At 41.4% G+C, this 19,810-nt stretch overlaps 1 protein-coding gene across 1 annotated transcript in view; it reads left to right on the top strand.

Annotated features, from left to right (window-relative positions):
• The first annotated feature begins 3,699 nt into the window (after positions 1-3,699).
• Positions 3,700-19,810, top strand: part of Pah (phenylalanine hydroxylase) — a 61,690-nt gene continuing 45,579 nt past the window's right edge. The window contains exons 1-3 of the mRNA XM_052165021.1: positions 3,700-3,890; positions 10,282-10,389; positions 19,506-19,689. Of these exons, the coding sequence (XP_052020981.1) occupies positions 3,831-3,890; positions 10,282-10,389; positions 19,506-19,689 (352 nt within the window). The 5' untranslated portion in view covers positions 3,700-3,830. The remainder of the gene's footprint in view (positions 3,891-10,281; positions 10,390-19,505; positions 19,690-19,810) is intronic.

Here is a 19,810-nt window from a genome sequence, read left to right as displayed (position 1 = left end):
ATAGTCGAAGGACTTTGCAAAGTCAACGGAGGTTACAACATTAGAAACCTACATCAAACAGCAACAATAACAGTTGCACACAGAGGACATTTTATACCAAAATGGATCATCAGAGAACTAAGTCCACACCCCGGGCCAGGCTTATGTTTTCAAAGCAGAATCTGAAATGTATAGTATGTCTACATGCTATAACACACCTATAGACCAGCATTACGTATCAAGAAAATGTATTCCAACATACACAGGTGTACATCTGACATCAAACAGAGCAGTGAAGGTACCAGGGAAATTATTCGACTTGAGTAATCAAGATAAGAGAGAAGGAACAAATCCCGTAAGAAAGGTGACTCGTGGGTTTTGGCTATGTGCCACGAACGGGTGGATTATGATTAACTCAGCCCTGTGTGCACGAAGTTAAGTAGAAAGAAGCCGATAAGCTAACAAAGGTTGGGAAATCTTCAACTTTTAAATCACTCAAGTCAGCTCTAGGGTTGCCAAGTTCAGAGCTAGCTGTTCATCTGACTACAAGGTGCTGACGTCTACACCCCCCCTACCAAGCCCCAGTGGTCTCCAGGGCACCTTCATCAATACTTCTAGATGATTTCTTTATTCTGGATTTTCTTAGTGTTCACCACTGCCCCTGTTGGTTCCAGCACACACTCTCCACCCAGTCGTCCACAGCGTGCTCTTCACCAGCAGTATCCTAGGATGTCAAGTTTTGTGTTGGTCCATAGCTGAATGTTACATTTTGCCCAAGTAAATTTTGTTTGTTTGCTTTTTGAAGACACATTTTCATATAGCTCAGGCTGAGTTTGAACTTACTTCAAAGCCAAGAGTATTCTCCAGTTTCTGATTTTCCTTCTTATACTATCATATTGCTGAGATTGTAGGCATGTGCCACCAAACTAAGTTTTCTAACGAAACCTAGGACTTCCAGCATTACGAACTCCTAAGCCACATCTGAGCCCACAAAGATTTCCTTGTATGTATGTATGTATGTATGTATGTATGTATGTATGTATGCATTATTTATTTATTTATTTATTTATTTGAAATAAACTGTTATATTCTTTTTTTGCAAGGACAGCAGCAAAGTATACTGTTTTTATTCAACCTAGACTCAGGGCAATTTTTAAAAAAGATTTATTTATTTATTTATTTTAAGTATATGAGTGTCTGTCTTCACATACACCCAGGAAACAGATCCCATTACAGATGATTGTGAGCCACCATGTCATTCTGGGACTTGAACTCAGAACCTTTGGAAGAGCAGCCAGTGTTCCTAACTTGTGACCTATTTCTCTAGCCTTAGAATTCTATTTTTAACTGGTGTTCAGAGAGAAGAGAAGGGTCATCACTGTGTTCTCAAAAAAAAAAAAAGGAGAGAAAGAATATTTTTTAAAAGCTTGGGCTTGAAACATTGTTTGAATTACAGCTGTGGATTTAAATATCTTGGGCAGGCATTGCTTTGTCTGCAAGACGAATGGCAGGAAGAAATGAAATCTCCCACAGGAAGAGCTTGGTTTGGTGCTTAGCACACAATGCATGCAGCTAAGGCCACTGTCACTGTCACCTGGTGCTTAGCACACAGTGTGCATGCAGTTAAGGTCTCCATCACTGTTGCCTGGTGCTTAGCACACAGTGTGCATGCAGATAGGGCCTCCATCACTGTTGCCTGGACTTTAACACACAGTGTGCATGTAGATAAGGCCACCATCACTATCGTCTGGTGCTTAGCACACAGTGTGCATGCAGATAAGGCCTCCATCACTGTTGCCTGGACTTTAACACACAGTGTGCATGTAGATAAGGCCACCATCACTATTGTCCGGTGCTTAGCACACAGTGTGCATGCAGATAAGGCCTCCATCACTGTTGCCTTCATTCATTTCTTCACTTTCATGCTGCAGGTTCTTTTGATGGCATTTTCCTCTGTAGTACATGGGCAAAAATAATGGATGGAGCGGCATTTCTAAGACAGTCCTGAGCTGAGGGTTCTATTTTACACCCACAACCTCTTGGCCAGTGGTTCTTATCATCCCTAACACGGCAACCCTTTAATAGAGTGCCTCGTGTTGTGGTGACCCTCAATCATAAAACTATTTCGTTGCCACTTCACAACCATAGTTGTTGCTGTTATGAATTGCAATGTAAATATTTTTGGAGCTAGGGGTTTGACAAAGGGCCCGTGACTCACGGGTTGAGGCTGTGGCTCAAGAGGAATAGTGAACTCAAACAGGTTGAAATTCAAACATGTGGCCTGGCAACTTACCAGAGGGAAGATTAACCAGATACCTAAGCATACCTTTTGGATAGAAATTGTTTTTACAGTGTTGATATTCTTGGAATTCAGGGGAAAGTCAATTGGATCATGGAGGTTCATGAAACCCTAAACCCATATTTTAAAGACAAAGACCCTAGGGTATGGACTAGAGCAGCTGTCCATCCAACGAAGAACTAATCAATCCACTTGTTTTGAATCTCCAACTTGAAATGTTGTTTTTCTCTTTTGTCAGATACTTACTTATTAGGTCAAAGAATTGTGGGAGGCAATGGGGTGGACTCCAAGCCCCTCTATTATTGGCCTGTTTCCTCACAGCCCATTAACTTTGCTCAGGTAAATATTAAGTGGACTTTGCGTCCCTAGATGCCCCCGACGTCTCCGTCTTTCTGGAACTGACCTTTCTGTTTTCATACCTCAGTTCCCTGCTAGCCATGAATATCTGCCTTCAGGTTCCTCTCTGAAAAATGGGGTTCTGACTTGCCACCTTTATGTCAACCTAAGACCACTCCCCAATACCTAATACTCAGCTCACTCCTTCTTCCTGTCTCTATTTGCCCCTCCCCGGAGACTTAGCCACGCCTGAATTTGCTTATTTTGCCTGACCACTAGAATGGCGCAGTGTTGATGGAGAGGCTGCTTGCTCCTGCTGAAGTCCCAGGGCCGAGGATCCCACCATGCACACAGAGCCAAATGTTCAGTGGTTGTCCGTTGTTTCAATTTTTTTTTGAGACAGACGTTTAAAGATTAGCTTTCATGGAAGCAGTGTGAATGGCAAGAGCAGCCCTGACTGAGGAAACAGAGCATCACCTCTTCTGCATTATTCATGCACGTGACAGGTCTTAGCGAGGTGGGCCTGTGCTCCTTGCAGAGTCTCAACCATCATACAAGCACCAATAGAACTGGCTGGATTCCAGCTCCCATGCCTTCTAGTTTTTGCCCATTCTCAGTCTCACAGGGTCATCTGGTGTGGCTTCCTAAATAAAAGTATGGCAAGGAGATTGACTTCTTTGGTGATTCATTAAAAATGAGTTAAGAGTGGAGAGAATTTAAATTATGATCCTGGCTCTACTTCTGTGCTTGCAGGGAACAATCATCCTTAATTATTATCCTTAATTATCATTATTATTCTTCCCTGTTTTCTCTGGTTGCAGAGAATCTACACAGCAGGCACTCCGCTGTCTCAGCACTGCCAAGCCTGTTGGGGCTTCAGGATGTAGGTGGTCTGGCCTCTCTGCCTTCTATGCTTGTCCAGGGCACTCCGCCAAATGAGTCCTGCTGTGGCTGCCACTGCTTCCACAACACCTCCCCTTTGGGCCAGCCCAGGACTGGTGACCTGAAGCTGGGCATGGGCTGTTCATGTCCATCACTGTTACGTCAGGGCAACGCCCACTGAAGAGTGACCTTGTAGACTGCAGTAGGAGACACCCTTTGAAACCTCTCTTCTCCTGTCCGGAGAGCCAGGTTAAAACTGTCAGCCCCACATCCTGAGTGCAAACCTTTCCTAACCCTGCTGCTAAGCTAGACACCTCACTCGCTGAGAGCCAGCATGGCAGCTGTTGTCCTAGAGAATGGATTCCTGAGCAGAAAACTCTCAGACTTTGGGCAGGTAAGCCTGGTGGGCTTCCACTGCTAGGGGAGAATTGCTTCCCCAGACAGATGTGAAAGCAGTCTTGGAAGTACTAGTATTTCCTACTTTACTAAGGCTACTACTAAGCAATATGAATTTATTTAGAGGTGAGGGAAATGCCCAGGAAGTCAAGCGGTGAAACTATCCTTAACAAGTTGAGGATGCAGAAGTTGGGGATCTGAGCTGTTACCAACATCTGTGTGTCTTCGGGTGCCTCATTGGCGTCCTCTGCCTATCTGGTTTATTTTCTGTACCCTGAGAGGAAAGGGCTGGGGTAGGAGTCCTATTGCATCTCTCCAAGGATATTTATTCAATCCTTTCTTCTGGGTATCAAAGTGACAAGTATGTAAGAAACTGTTCTCCTTTCAGGAGATGACGTAGCATGATGAGAATGTTGGGGCCCTTACTCAGATCCAAGGAGGGAGAAATTAAACAGAGAGGTAAATGAACAGGAGTTATCTCAGAGCCTGAAAGTGCCTTGGGGATTATGCTGGGGGTGGAGGGAATCCATTCTCTCGAGCGTTTGCTTGTTCCCCCCCAGGGATCTCTGGCAGAACTTGCTCTTTACTGTGATATTTGTACTTTCCCTAGCTTGGTAATCATGGTTTGTACAGTGAAATTCAGACCCTGGAGGTAATGTGCCTGCCTGTGCAGGCAGCTGCTGCATACAATCCTAGGGAAAGCCAAAGTCTCTAGAGAGCTGAGCAGTTCAGGACATTATTAGAGGGTGTATGTCAAAGTCAGGATAAGATAGACAGAAGAAATGTGTAGTTGGCAGTGTGTCCTGAATTAGGGGAGATGCATTTTCTAGCCTTTCCTCAGATAGGACTGAGGGGCTGAGGGCTGCCTGGAGTGAGAATGTGTGTTAAAGAAGGTTGGTATGAGGGGCAGGCAGGTGAGCCCACAGATTCTGGCTCTACCCTATTCTAAGCTCCTATATTGCTGGCCACACAGCCCCTTGGCCATATGGGGAGCTTGAGCCAGTAATCTGAGTGTGGGGACTTAGGGGAGGGGCCTACAGCTTTATTTATTAAACACTTAGGTGTTTGTTAATCTATAGATTGTTCCTACTAATAACGGGGACACTCGAAGAGGGTCCAGACATGTCTTGGTATATAGGCTCAGCATCAGAAGCAGAACATTTTCCTTCAAAAAATTAGAAAACCCCACCCCCATATTCTAGGATTAGGATGAAAACAACTGAACAATGCCTACAAATCTCTTACTACATTTTCTAGAACATTTGAAACTGCCAAAGTGCATTTGGTCAAAGCTGGTTACTTTGTTCAACAGAATGAGTCTTGAAGAGCAGGGAAGATTGACAGCAAGACAGATGTGTGTGGTAGTTTGCTCACAGGGAATCCACCACACAAACAGTCAAGACACCAGAGTTATCCTACTCGGACATTTAAGCTACGCACTGAGAAGTCACTTGGCTGGGATCAGGAGGTTGCTTAGTGTGTGTAAAATTGAGGTGGGCTGCTGGGATAGCTTAGGAATTAGGGTGTCTCCTAGCTCTGTTAATCTGCAAAAGAGACAAATTTATGCATTCTTATAACTTTCAATTATATTTATTTATGTGTGTGAGGAAGTGGATATGTATCACGGCATGTGTAGAAGTCAAAAGACAATTTGGAGAGTTACCTCTCTCCTCTCAGTGTGGGTCCTGGGAATTGAACTCAAGTTATCAGGTTTGTCAAGCAAGTTTTTTTCTTTTTTTTCTTTTTATTTTTTTATCCTGAGCAGTCTTTCCAGGCTTGTTTACTTCCCTTTAATACTTCTAACCCACATAAATAACATATATTTGATTTAATTCTAATAAGAGGGACATTGCAGGAAGGAGCCATCATTTGTTGAAGGTATATAATATGTCAAAGCTATACCCACCTAACAAGTATAAGCAGTCTGTCGGAGGGAGTGATTTAACATCTTCAGTCACCCAATAGATAAAGAAGCACCTACTGTGTGCCACATACAGCAGTATTTTTCTCTGGTAAAACTACTTTACCTCTAGAGTTCAGGAGATGAATGATAAAGGAAGTAACAGAATAAAAGCATTCTGTAGCTTCTTATCGAGACAAGTGTGGTGAAGAAAGCTTAGGCAGAGGAGAGGGATCAGGGAGGCGCCCAGAGCTAACCAGCAGCAGGGACAGGGCAGCCAGTGCGCAAATCTAATCTGCCTCCTGCAACTGAGCAAACATATTGCATTACTGGAACATTGCCTCCTGGGAAAATGCTGGTGTGGACACATGTGTCTAAACCCTGCCACATAGAGACATGTGGCTTAGGACGTTTGCATCTTGCATCTTCAGTGTAGATGTATGCAAGGGAATTGTGACCACATGTGCAAATGCACATGTCTTCTTAAGCCCCAGATCACCAATATTGATCCTAAAACACCACTGACAGAGAATATTGCTTGTCAATGTGATAGATGATTATTTCCAGAGATAACAGAAGGCATATCTAAAGAGAACAGTCAGTGTTTATTGCTGAGTGCATTGCTCAGTGATCAAAGTTCTTCACTCTCTGATTCCTGTTCTGGTCTTTTGCATAGTTTCTTCCTAGAAAGCTTTGGAGATACTCTTGCTTGTATGTCAATCCATATGCCTGTTAGAATCAAATAAGGTACAGCTCCCAAGGCAACAAAAATACACTATGAAAGAGATTTGCTCAAAGGCCCAGGATTGGCTTGATTGGACCTTGAATTCAGATCCACCAAGGCCCACAGCACTTCACGTAAAGTCCTTCATGCTTTGAAAAGAAGGAGCTGTTGTGTCCGTCGAGCGTGTCACTGGGAAGTAGAGTAATGGCGTTGAGAAAGCTAAACATGGGTTCTAGTCCAGGCTTTGTTATGCGTTAGCTGGATCACCTGGGACAAACCAATTGACCTCATTGACTCTGTCTTCATTTTCAAGATGGCAGCACCCCCAGCCCCTCAGAGGTTTGTGAGGACTGAAGGGTCTGTTACAGGTAAACCACGAAAAGAGTGGTTGGTAGTGGTGGTGCATGCCTTGAATTCCAGCACTCAGGAGGCAGAGGCAAGCAGATTTCTGAGTCTGAGGCCAGCCTGGTCTACAGAGTGAGTTCTAGGACAGCCAGGGCTACACAGAGAAACCCTGTCTTGAAGAACAAACAAACAAACAAACAAACAAACAAAAAACAAAAGAGAAAATAGTGATAGCTACTGCTGACGACAACATGTATTGAGAGTGAAATGACATGGTATAGGTCCTGTAAATAAGCGGATGCCCATTCAGAGACAGACCAGGCCAGTGTCACTAATAATAGCACGTAACATCATATAATGTCATAAATGTGAATTTTCAGGCAGCTTTGGGAAAAGGTACAATTTATGTAGATATTTATTATCAGTGGCTTTGAAATTTTCCATGGTTAAAATTCACTAACAGCGATTTTGATGATGAAAGACATGGGAAAACCCTGTTAGGATAAGATCATCATGGAGCACCCAGAGCTATATGCATGTGACATCAGTGGGAACAGTAGAGAAGGACCTGTCTCTTAAGAATCATATCTGGAGAAGAGGACACTGGACAGGGTGATTGCTGGGCACACAGGAGGGGAAGCTGGGGGAGCCCACTGGGTTTCTATTACAAGTATCTCTAACTCTGAACTGCCCTAGTCTGAGGAGGCACGTGTTGACCGTGTACCGACAAGACAATAGTGAACTAGAAACAGGGAATTCCTTTCTCGTTCCAAGGAAACCTGAAAGGACCCAGGGCTCAGTGTTCTGTGCTGTGAGAAAGAGACTGAAATTAGGATCGTCTGCATGTGTGTGGCAGGCTTTAGAAGAAAGGCTATCCATGGCTCATGGATAGCATGAGGAGTCTAAAGGCCCAGTTCAAACACTTACTCCAGTGCTGATCGTGGAATTAAGGGCCAGTTGCTTGATTCTTTCTCTCTCTCTCTCTCTCTCTCTCTCTCTCTCTCTCTCTCTCCCCACATCTCCACAAACACACACACAGAGAATTCATGTGTATACAGTTGTACAAATATATATGACATATATATATATATTACAAATATAAATGTATATGTACAAATATACAGCTTTGAGCTTCATTTCTTTGGCACCTTCTATCATATTTATTGAGACAGGTGTCTCAGTGGCTGAAACTTGCCACACAGCTAGCCTGGTGGCTAGGGAGCTCCAGGGATCCATCTGGTTCCACCTCCCAAATCTTGGGGTTAAAATCACATGTTTGAATTATCTCTCTTCTTTTTTTTTTGGATACTTCATTTACATACATTTCAAATGCTATCCCTTTCCAGGTTTCCCATCAGGAATCCCCCTAGCCCATCCTCCCTCCCCCTGCTTCTATGAGGGTGCCCACTCCTACCTCTCTGCCCTGCCATTCCCCTACACTGGGGCATTGAGACTTCCCAAGATTGAGGTCTTCTCCTCTCATTGATGCCCCACAAGACCATCCTCTCTTACTTACGTGGCTGGAGCCATGGATCCCTCCATGTGTACTCTCTTCGGTTGGTAGTTTAGTTCCTGGGAGCGCTGGGGGGTCTGGTTGGTTGATATTGTTGTTCTTCCTGTGGTTGCAAACCCTTTCAGCTCCTTCAGTCCTTTCTCTAACTCCTCCATTGGGGACCCTGTGCACTGTCCCTTGGTTGGCTGCGAGGTCTCCATCTGAGTTATCTCTGTAGCCCATTTCCTTAGCTTCTCTAAGTCTGAATCTTGCTATCAATGAAAGAGGGGACTTGGTGCCCAATAAAACCACTTCCTTGACTGTTTTCAAAGTTAAATGAGATTGTCCAAATCAAGTGAGGACCTTGATTAATATTAAAATCTTTTAAAAATAATATAGTGTTTTTCTTTTAAAATATTTATTTACTTTATGTGTATGTATGTACCCAAGTGTGTGCAAGCAGCAGCCCAGAGAGGTCAATGGAGGCTCTGGATCCTCTAGATCCTCGGAACTGGAGTTACAGATGGCTGTTAGCCACCACGTAGGAACGGAACCAAGGTCCTTTGTAAGGGCAACAAGTTCTCTTAACCACTGAGCCATCTTTCAGCCCCTACACATAACTATTTTTAGAAGATAGATGATAACTTAGTCCAGGTAGGGACAAATCTCAAATTCATTTTGAAGCTTCCTATAATTCTAACTTGCTGATAAATTTGGTACTTGCAGCTTCATCATATAAGGCTCTGGGAGGAAAAGATGAATTTTCTGAACTTAAATATTTTTTGTCCTAAGAGTCTTCAGCATTCTCAAGCTTATTATTCTGAGTCCCCGACTAGAATCTTCCCAACATTCCCTCCTGTCCCTGAGATGATTGAATATCCACGCCACTAACTTAATCAACTTGCTTATAAGAGAGTAATTGGTCTTCACATTTTCTACTCCTTTTTGGGGACGTGTTGCGTGTGCATTGGTGGGTACATACAGAATGTTGTGTATTATTTTAAAACTTAAGAAAAGGTCTTGACAAACTCTGGAATGCCCATGCGTATCCTGGCTTGGTTTGTTCCCTTATCGAAGGTACCCATTGTCTGATAGCTTAGTATCTATTTGTTCTTGTGACTCCTTTCAGCAATGAGCTGTCACTTATTGCTGCACACAGAGCAACTTGCTGCTTCTTGCCAAAACACAAAAGCCCATTAACATATGTGCAATAATATTTTTATCATTTTACAAATAACCCTAATATTCTATTTAAACTTATTTTTTTCTTTTTTCCCCCAACACTTGGATATTATTTGGCCAGGGCTAGTTCTACTATTATTTTGAGGTAATGAGGTAAATGAAGTATTGAGGACATGAGTAAAGTGATCTGCTCAGAATGGTTCAGGTGGTAAATGGATGAGAGTGGATAGCACCCAGGCCTTGGGTCCACAGCCTACTAATGTTCCATTTTTAATGCTTTATATATTTTGTTTCCTAGTGTCTTTTGAAGGAGATTTTTTTGCACCATTTGCTCTTCTTCTAAGAATCTCCTGGCTTTTTGTATATGTATCTTATGGTCAGAATTTTAGCACTAAAAGGATGGGCTTATTTACCATAATTCAAATTTATATCCTTTCAGATATGGGATAGGGTCTGGTATTGGGGTGCTCATTAAAAAATGTTGATTCTTGTCAGTGACTAGTGCCATCAATACATAATTTAAGGTTCTAGAAATTGAAAGCCAACCCAGGAGTGACTCATACTCTCATTGTCTTCAACTTAACTTATTTCTGATCACATTGCCTTCTGTGAAGAATACATGTGGTTCACTGTGTTCCAAAGCTTAATGAGCAGAAAAAGGTTATGCTTGCCTCTTCTTGAGAGGTTTCAAGGGAATAATTGCAAAGCTGTGAAAGACATTTTAACCAAGTGATCTAATTATGTAGGAAACAAGTTATATTGAAGACAACTCCAATCAAAATGGTGCCATATCTCTGATATTCTCACTCAAAGAGGAAGTTGGTGCCCTAGCTAAGGTCCTGCGCTTATTTGAGGTAAGTGTTTAATATATTTTGATCACATTCAGCCTTCCTCTGATTTCTTCTTGATCTATTCCTGGTGGTTGTCTATCCTTGACATCCAACTTTGTTGGCTTACCAGGGCCATACCCTTAAAAAAAAAAAACCCAAAACAAAAAACTCTTCTACCAGCAATCATGTGACAATAGTTCCTCAGTTAAGGGGAGGACTTCTGGTCTACCTCCACTTTCTATGGTATTGTTTTGTCTGGCTTGAGCTTGCACATGTCTTGTGCCTGCTACCACAAATGTTTTGAGCTCATATGCAAAACTGCACTGCTAGGTCTGGAAAATACTTTAGTCATCTATCCTTTGACTCTGACAGTTGTCCTGGTGCTTCTGCAATGACTCTGAAGCCTTGGAAGGAGGAATGTGATACATATGACTCATTTAAGGTTGAGCGTGCTATTCCCCTTTTCTCCCAAACTCCACCAGCGGTGGGTTTCTATTAAGCACCATCTACCGCAAACAGAAGTTTATCTGATGAGTGTTGAGAGATACACTGATCTGTAGGCATTATAGTGATAAGTTATTAGGGATTGGCTTAATATTATGTCAATTTAGCTGAATAAAAGTAGTAGGTTCTCCCCCCAAAACCTATGACTTGCAGGCATACCTTCACAAACACACCCAGATGTTTGTTTTTTAGGTGATTGCAAACCTAATCAAATTGATAATTTTGATTATCAATTGATCATTAGATGACATTAGATACAATTAACACAATACCAATAGCAGTGGCTTGGTACTGTGTATACCATCCAGAGTGTTTCACATGGCAGATAAGTGCTATAATGCTGAGAGACACCTTCAGCCCTATGACTCCATTTCAGACATCTAAAACTGCTCTAGAAAATGGAGTGTATTTAAAAATTAAAACCTGATGGTGGTGGTAGTTGTGGGTAAATGAATGTCCAATAGAAAGCAGAAGGCAGTGGTAAGGGGGAAAAGGTGTTTCTGAGGGACAAACTGCTCCTGAAAAGGACGATTTTTGTAAAATACTTCTGTGCTGAGCCTTTGTATCAGGGAATCACATGTTCTTGAGCAGTTGCCCCTTGGGTCTGAGTTAGTTAATGGATTACATAATAATAAATGGAGAAACTGTTGATAATATAATAAACAAACCACAAGCAGAACTGGATGAAGTGCACCCAAGGTGTGTGTGTGTGTGTGTGTGTTTATATATGTGTGTGTGTAAGTGTACATGTTTGCATTCATGCATGCACGTAAGAACTCTCCATGAATTCTTTGATCTCAATTCCTTGAGGACTTCACTTTATCCATTCTGCAGAGGATTGGTTGGTGGAAGGTTGTTATTAGTGTATGTTGATTTTTTTTCCTCCCAAATACCATCAGCAGTTATCATGGAAACTTCCCATCATGGTGTAGCTTTTATACCCCTCTTAACAGTCTGGTAAAGCTCATAGTACCATAACTCAAAGTACTGAGTTATTAAAGAAAGCAAATTTTAGTACACATGGCACCACACATATATGCCAGGCATATCAGGCTCTTGGTCTGATATCCGTGAAACTCAGGGCTGGAAGCCATTCTTTTACTGTATGGATGAGAGACCTGAGGCTCCAAGAAAGGTAGAGTAATTCATTCAAATCAGCCGGGGAATGTGTGGGTGGAGGTGGGTTTAAACCCTGAACCTCAGGCTTCCAAGTCCAGGATCTGTCTGTAACATCCACCTTTCTGCCAAACAAAAGGAGCTTGGCAGAGAAAGGAGGAGGGGAAGGTGTTGAGGTCACTGTGCATTTGTGTGTTTCTATCCTTTATTACACCATCAAGCTTTGACAAAGTTTCTGGATATAAAAAGTGAGACTGAAAGGAGTAAATAACAGAGCAAATGAAAAAAATCTCAACTGCACAATAAGGCAATACTGTCTTTAAAAGCATTCTAGCAAATTCTACATCGTTAAAAAAAAAAAGCACTCCAATAATCCATTCTATATCTGGATTTTGGAGAGCCACAGTGCACACACAAACACATGAAGGACCAGGAAGCCTGCAGTGGGAAGACCTTCTCAATGTGGTCCTGCTTTGTATGTCTTAAACACATTTGACCATGGCACCTTCTTAACTTCTAGGTTTTAGGATTGTGGTGGCTCAAGTTTTGAGCTCTAAACTATCAGCAACCACATGTGTGGTGTGGGAGACTTTTCCTGGGGAGACACAACACACATATACAATGCAGTCCTCTCAGCCGATAACAGACCAAAGTAATGATTGAAACAAAGGAGTTTTTCTTGGGGGGGGAGGGTCACTGTAAGAAATATGGGTAAGGTGTTAGTTACAGGAGCAGGAAAGCAGGAATGTTTTTTTTTTTAAAAAATAAAAAGTAGGCAAGAGGTTGCATCACCAAGCAAGAACCGTCCTGTGCGACCCCATGAGTGACAGTTCCTAAAACCTACAATCCTGGAGCTCTCTGCAAAACTTGCTCTCCCAGCACAGTTTATGCTATAAACCTGAGCCTGGGGGGTGGGGGGGGGGCGGTGGTCTTTGAGAATCTTCTGAGCTTTCATTTTCCAGGTCATGTGACTGTTTACCTCTAGAGTTTCCAGAGCCTTCTGTTCTCTCCTAGATAGAATCTTTCAGTTTGGATAAACTGCCATTCAGCAGCCTGAATTTGTGGAGCTGAGGAGTAGGAACTGAAGTAAAGAGTTTACTATTTAGAACCAAAGCTCAGTTGATCCACCTGTTATCAAGTTGGGCAAAAGAGCCTTTAACCTCTTGGCTAGGTTTCAAGGTGAAGGTAGCAAAAGCCTTCACTGATAGGGTTTCCACAGAAATCAAACCAAATCATTCGTGAAAACTAATTAGAGCAGCAACTGGCATAGAGTAAGGTCTCAATAAACATTTTTTTTCAAAAACTGTTTCTGTGTACTGTAGCCTAAAGGACCCTTAACTTCTTGAATATAGGAAAACTAGTAGAAGAATGAGGTCATTTGGTTTGAAAGGAAAAGACTTGGTATGGGAATACTCACCTCCCTGAAGTTGTCCATGGAAAAAGACTTCTAGATATTTTGTTAGTGTCAGAGACAAGACCACACTGAGTAGAAATACGGGGAATATACTTCACATCATTTACAAGTGACTTCCTTAATATGGAAGGCCATGGGAGGCATTCATTTCAAGTATCACTTGTGTTAAATTAGACCCCCAAAGGATAACATCAGTAAAAACTATAAAGATACTTATCTTTTCTTAATAGAGGCAAAAGGTAAAAGTCTATATTCTCAATATTGGTCTGAGAGGGAAAAGCACTGTGTGGGGGTAGACACCGAGCTCCTGCGACTTGACTTTCTTATTACACAGCCTTACAACGACTCTAGGCTTTGTGAGCAGCCCCAACACTCAATACCTGTAGCATGGCAGCCATATGACTGGATACCTAGCCAACTCTTACCAAATACTCAGAGGTCTAAGGAGAGACTCACAGTGATGTGATGTCTCTAGACTACGATGCGAAGGATCAGACCAGACCACCTACCTGGTCCTCCGGCCTGATGCATGTGGCCATGTTCTTGACTTGGCTCCTAGTAGGACACACTAAGGCATCCTAGCTTCTCAGAGAAAGAAAGGTCTGTAGTATGTGCATAGACTCCTCTTGGATTAGTCAGGATCAAGCACCTTCCATTCAACCTCATCACTCTGTGGGTGGGAGAATTATTGCAAAGCCACCACACCATAAAGGAACCACTTTGCCTGTCCCTGGCCTTATAGACCTGAGCTGGTAACTACATCACAATGCATTCCAATGTAACCCATATTTATTTGTTTTTTTTTTTTGTTTGTTTGTTTTTCCAGTAATTTTTTTCTAAGTTAGATTTCCAGTATTATAACAAATGAAGTCATGCTGTATGAACTGTTTTCTGGTTATTCCCAAAGCAAGGAGCTGGTATTGCCTGCCATTCTTCTCCTCTTCTTCCCCCTCTTCCTCCTCCCCTTCCTCCTTCTCTTCTTCCTCCTCTTCTTCTTCCACTCCTTCCTTCTCCTCTTCTTCCTCTTCCTCTCCTCCCTCCTTCTTCTCTTCCTTCTCCTCTTCCTCTCCCTCTTCTTCTTCCCTCCTCCTTTCCCAACTTCTCTTCCTTTCTCTTCTCCTTTTGATTTTTATTGGAATGGTCTCTCTAGATAGATAGTTTTAGCTATCTTGGGACTCATATAGAGCAGGTTGGCTTCATACAGAGGCCTCCTGCCTCTACCTCCCTTGTGTGCTACCATTTCTGGAGAACAAAGAGCTTCTGGGAGAAAGTGGCTATTTCCAGGGATGTCTTATGGGTGGGTGGTAACGTTCCCCTAAAGTGTGGTTTGATTTTTGGCATTTCTTCCACCACGTGCACACACATCTTCTCTTTGCCTTTGTACCGTCTCAAATGGTTAGACAAATACAGGAACTCACTTTGGTTCCTGGCTTTACTGTATTCCTTCCTGGTTTTTTTTGCATAATGGCATAAACTTTCTTGCCATTATTTATTAATTTTTATTATGCAATATATTTTAACCATGTTTCCCTACTCCCTCGGGTCTCCCAGATCCTCCTCACCTTGCTTTATACAACACAAACCTTAGTTGCCTCTTAAATTTCAACAGAAGTAAATAGGGGAGGGGATGTGACCCCATGGAGGGGTCACACATTCTCTCTCTTCCTAAGCCAAGAAGCATGACCTTGCTTTTTGCTTTGTTTAGGAAATGACCTCTGTTTGCTCTAGAAGCATCAGAGGTCTCGTTGTTTCTCTGACCTTCCCTCTGCAGAATTTCTCTGTCCTGCTTGGGGCTTTGATGTTTTCCACACCAGGCTTGGATTCTCTCTTCTGCAGACCAGGTTATAGCTCTCAGCTACTGTTTCAGCATATGCTGTCATGCTTCCTGCTGTGATAGTATTAGACTAAACCTCTGAAACTGTAAGCAAGCTTCTAATTTAAATGATTTCTTTTATAAGAGTTGCATTGATCATGATGTCTCTTCATAGTAATAGAACAGTGACTAAGACCCACACTCACACACACACACACACATGTACAAAATCATTTAAGGGAAACTGTGACCAGTGGTAACATCCTGTGTTCTCAGGGGACACAGAGAAGAATTGGCAGAAAGAGAGCATGGGTCAGGTTCATTATTCTGTTCCTTGTACCCAGAGATTCTGATTCTTTTGTGTTCAATGTCATATTAATGACAATGAAAAAAATCAACATTTTAAGAGAGCTTACTGTGTCCCTGGAAGAGAAGGTAGTATTTACAAAAGAACCATGACTTTGCAGTGAAACATGTGCTTTCTTCTTCTGTTCTCCACAGCAAAGCTTTTGCATCTATGATTTCAGTTTCTCTTCCTCAATTTCCTGAAAGACCAAAGAGAAGGGCCCATAAGTGACCTTCCTAGGAGGTATTTGAGAGGAGGAGCTATCACCATTGTAGTGACATATGTTCTCCTCAGCATCGCGTTGTTTATAACCGGACACAAAAAGGGTGAATTTCACTTTAAGTTTTAGATCTATTCAAGTCACTGCATCCACGGGACAAGTTTTGTCCATTTGAATGTTAGTATTTGTTTAGTTATGAATACATGGTGTGTCTTGGTTTTCTACTTAATGAACACTAGCATGGCTATACTGGTAGAATCAGTCTTAGTGAACAGCATATGATTTGTGAAGCACTTTTAAAATTTGGGAGCTCACATAAGTGATTCTATATGCAGGTGTATGTGTGTGTGCTAGTCATTGTTATTTGGTATGAAGAGACACCATGACTAGTACAACTCTTATAAAAGAAGGCATTTAGTTTGCACAAAGGTTCAGAGGTTTAGTCTAATATTGTCATGGCTGGGAACATGGCAGCATATGCTGGATCAGTAGCTGAGAGCTACATCATGAAATGAAGGCCCAGAGGGGAACCTGGGCCTGATGTGGGCTTTTTAAGCATCAAAGCCCACATCCTGTGACATATTTCTTCCAACAAAGCCACACCCACTCCAACAAGGCCTCACCTCCTAATCCTTCTAATCCTTTCAAACAGTTCCCTTCCCTGATGACTAAACATTCAAATATATGAGTCTATGGGGTCTGTTCTTATTCAAACCTCTACAGTGTGTTAAGAGCCACGTGAGCTAAACTATTACCATCTAAACCATTGAAGTTGAGGGGAAGCTGTACTAAGTAGCCCATGCTTTTGTGTTTTATGTTTTAAAGCAAGTAATAGCTCTTTAATGTGAAGTGGAAACAGGTATTTTGATTTGTCTGTCAAGCTTCTCTGTTTGGGAAATGCATAATGATTGCAAGCCAACTTCTTTATGTTGGAGTTCAGTGTGTTTTGTTAGATTTCACAAAGTCCAACATTTGCTTTTTAGTCAATTTCTTCTTCTGAATCAATTTAAAGTACCTAGATTTTGAAAGACTTGTTGATAGTAGAACTAGAGCAATAACCAGTACACTTGTTATTTCTCCAAAAGGCAATTCAAGAGTAAGTGAGACATTTGAGCTCTGCCTGTTTGAAATAAATACTGTTGTAGGGAATGAATTTGGGAAAATGAGATCTCTGGCCTTCTGGTTGCTCATGTTCTGGTGATCCCTCACCTGATCCTTAAGATGTCAAAATAAACCAGAGAAGCCCATGGACCTTGGCTTAGGAGCCCTTTAGACACAGAGAAAAGGATATCTGCTACTCAGGCCACAAAACAGGACAAGTTTCCTTTATCTGAGAATGTATTACAAGAAGCATTCCCTAAAACCTAATTGTTCTCATTTCCTGTTTCCCCACATCTTTTGAGATTCCTTAAAAAATTGTGTGAAGATATTTAAAAATAGACAAGGATAGTATTATTATGAAAATTAGTATACAATAGAATTAATATCAATCTATAAATAAGTATTACTGATCAGGAAAAGTAACTTTATTATGAAAAATGTCATGAATCACAAAAAAGAAAAAATGGCTACTAATAACAGGAAAAGATGTTTATTCTTATCAGCAAATAAGTAAAAGATTCAATAATGAATTATTAACCATTTTATATATCAGTTAAGAAAACAAATAGCATTGGGAATCCTGATAGTTGTACTGGTAAAGAATATAGATTCTCTCATGGAGGGTAGAACAGATGATGTAACCCTTTGAGAGCAGTGGGGTAAGATACAGAAACTTTAAGAATACTTTCTGATTCACTATGGAGGTCCCAAGGCACTTAATACAGGAAATCAGCTAGGTAACCAGGGATAAGCATGCATACAATGCCAGTCATTGTTTCTAGTGGCAAAAAATATGAGGAAACTCACATGCCAGTCACTAAAACACTGGTTGTAGAAATCAAGGCACATTCAGATAATGTACTCTAGCAAGTCCTGAGAAATCATACAACAGCTGGCTGGAAGATTGAATCTGCAGGTAAAGACATTTTCTGCCATGTATGTCTGATGACTTGTTTTTATCTCTGAGATCCACAGATATGTTAGGTATGGCTAATGTCAAATATGAAGTATTTGTTTATCTCTCTAGCTTTGCTATAGTATTTTAATCAAAGAAGAAACTCTAGGGAGATTTGTGTGTGTGTGTGTGTGTGTGTGTGTGTGTGTGTGTGTGTGTGTGCTTTCTCCTTCTTAGGAATTCTCAATTCTTACTCAGCTGCACAGTGTTTCAAAACAGTGGATGAAACGGGACCTACTGATCCCTTTCCATTTTGCTATCTACAAATTCCTCTCACAGTCCTTACAGTTTTGATATTTGAAGTCATTACATGAAGTATCAGCATGTGACTCTTCCTGACACTGTCACACTTGCCACCACAGTCACACCCACCGTCATATGGGCTTTCAGAAGTAACTACTCGGCAAGACTTAGGGGTTCTGTCAGGTCTACAAGGGTTAGTTTCAGCATGGATGACAGATTGATCATGCTAAGATAGTGAGATTGGGTTGTCTGTCGGCTCAAAACTTCATAAAGACCCCTATGAATTTCAGAATTGAGGCCAGACTCGTCAATAATTTGTCTAACTGTCCTTCATCTTTGTGGCTATTCTGACTTTTCAGACTTCTTTTATTACTTCTTCTAGGCCAACCCCACCCACCATCTCCATGGGGTCTCCATGACTATTAACTCCTTTAGGATCTGTATATGGTTTGATTTTACAAGGAGGCCTCATGTGCAGATCTTCTTAAATACTAGACTGTATCCTAACGCTACCCCAGGACAGTTCATTCATTTCATCTGTCCTGCTTTGTGTTTATTTTTATCCCCTGCCACTATAAAATAATACATAATTTAATTGCCTTTTACGGCTGCTGTCTTTCTTACCTCAACTTGAATGTAAACTTTAAAAAGAAAAAAAAAATCTAGATCTATTTTGTTTATCTAAAGAGTGATTGACATCTAGTGAATATTACATATATATTTGTACAGGTTATATATGTATATGTACATGTATTTTCACATATAATACAAATAATATATCTTATATAGTTATGTAACATATGATGCTATTAATAGTAGTTCTACACATCATGTTGCACCCATCAGAGTGTATGTATGTGTTAATTTGTCCAAGACCCCCAAAGAGCTCATGGAACAGGTATTAACAAGACCTCCCATGTGTAGATGGGAAAACTGAGGGATGCAGAAGCATGAAAACAAAACATCTAACATTTCCTAGATGATACAGTTTAGAGCTTATGAATGGGAAGCTTGTGCCCTGGGGATTATATACAAGCAAAACAACACTGAGTCTATAGTATTGATTGAGCTTCTGTGGCATTTCATTGGGTGGAAGGAAGGCTTTCCCATGCCATATCTTTACAACTATTGTCTTAAACATTTGATCCAAACCCAAGCCTTACCCAGGCAACTCTAGCCTGTTATTAGATTCCCATGTTATTACATTTGGCTGCACTTGACTTGTCCTTCCTACCTCCTGTCATTTGGTGCTTAGTTTTGCAGAAAGTAAAAAAGCATCTAAATATTTAAGGGCTTCCTTGTACTCATGTTTATGTTTTTAAACCTTGCTCTTCAGCCTGGTTTGCTGTCTTATGATGTGGCTCTGTATATTTTGGACTGTGGTCATAATGAATGTCAGTCCCTCACACCTGCAATTTTCTCTTTCAGGAGAACGATATCAACCTGACGCACATTGAATCCAGACCTTCTCGTTTAAACAAAGATGAGTATGAGTTTTTCACCTATCTAGATAAGCGTAGCAAGCCTGTCCTGGGAAGCATCATCAAGAGCCTGAGGAATGACATTGGCGCCACTGTCCATGAGCTTTCCCGAGATAAGGAAAAGAACACAGGTGAGAGTCCGAAGAATCTCATGACCTAAACAATACCGCACTGTTTTTGTTTAATAGTAACATACATAACAGCATGGGCACAATGGAGAGGAACTAAGCTGAGAACCTAGACAGAAAACTA

This window comes from Apodemus sylvaticus, chromosome 20, assembly GCF_947179515.1.
Source record: "Apodemus sylvaticus chromosome 20, mApoSyl1.1, whole genome shotgun sequence".
In the NCBI taxonomy this organism is placed as follows: Eukaryota; Metazoa; Chordata; class Mammalia; order Rodentia; family Muridae; genus Apodemus; species Apodemus sylvaticus.
Note: the sequence above shows the minus strand (reverse complement) of the source record. Positions and strands in the feature narration are given on the sequence as shown.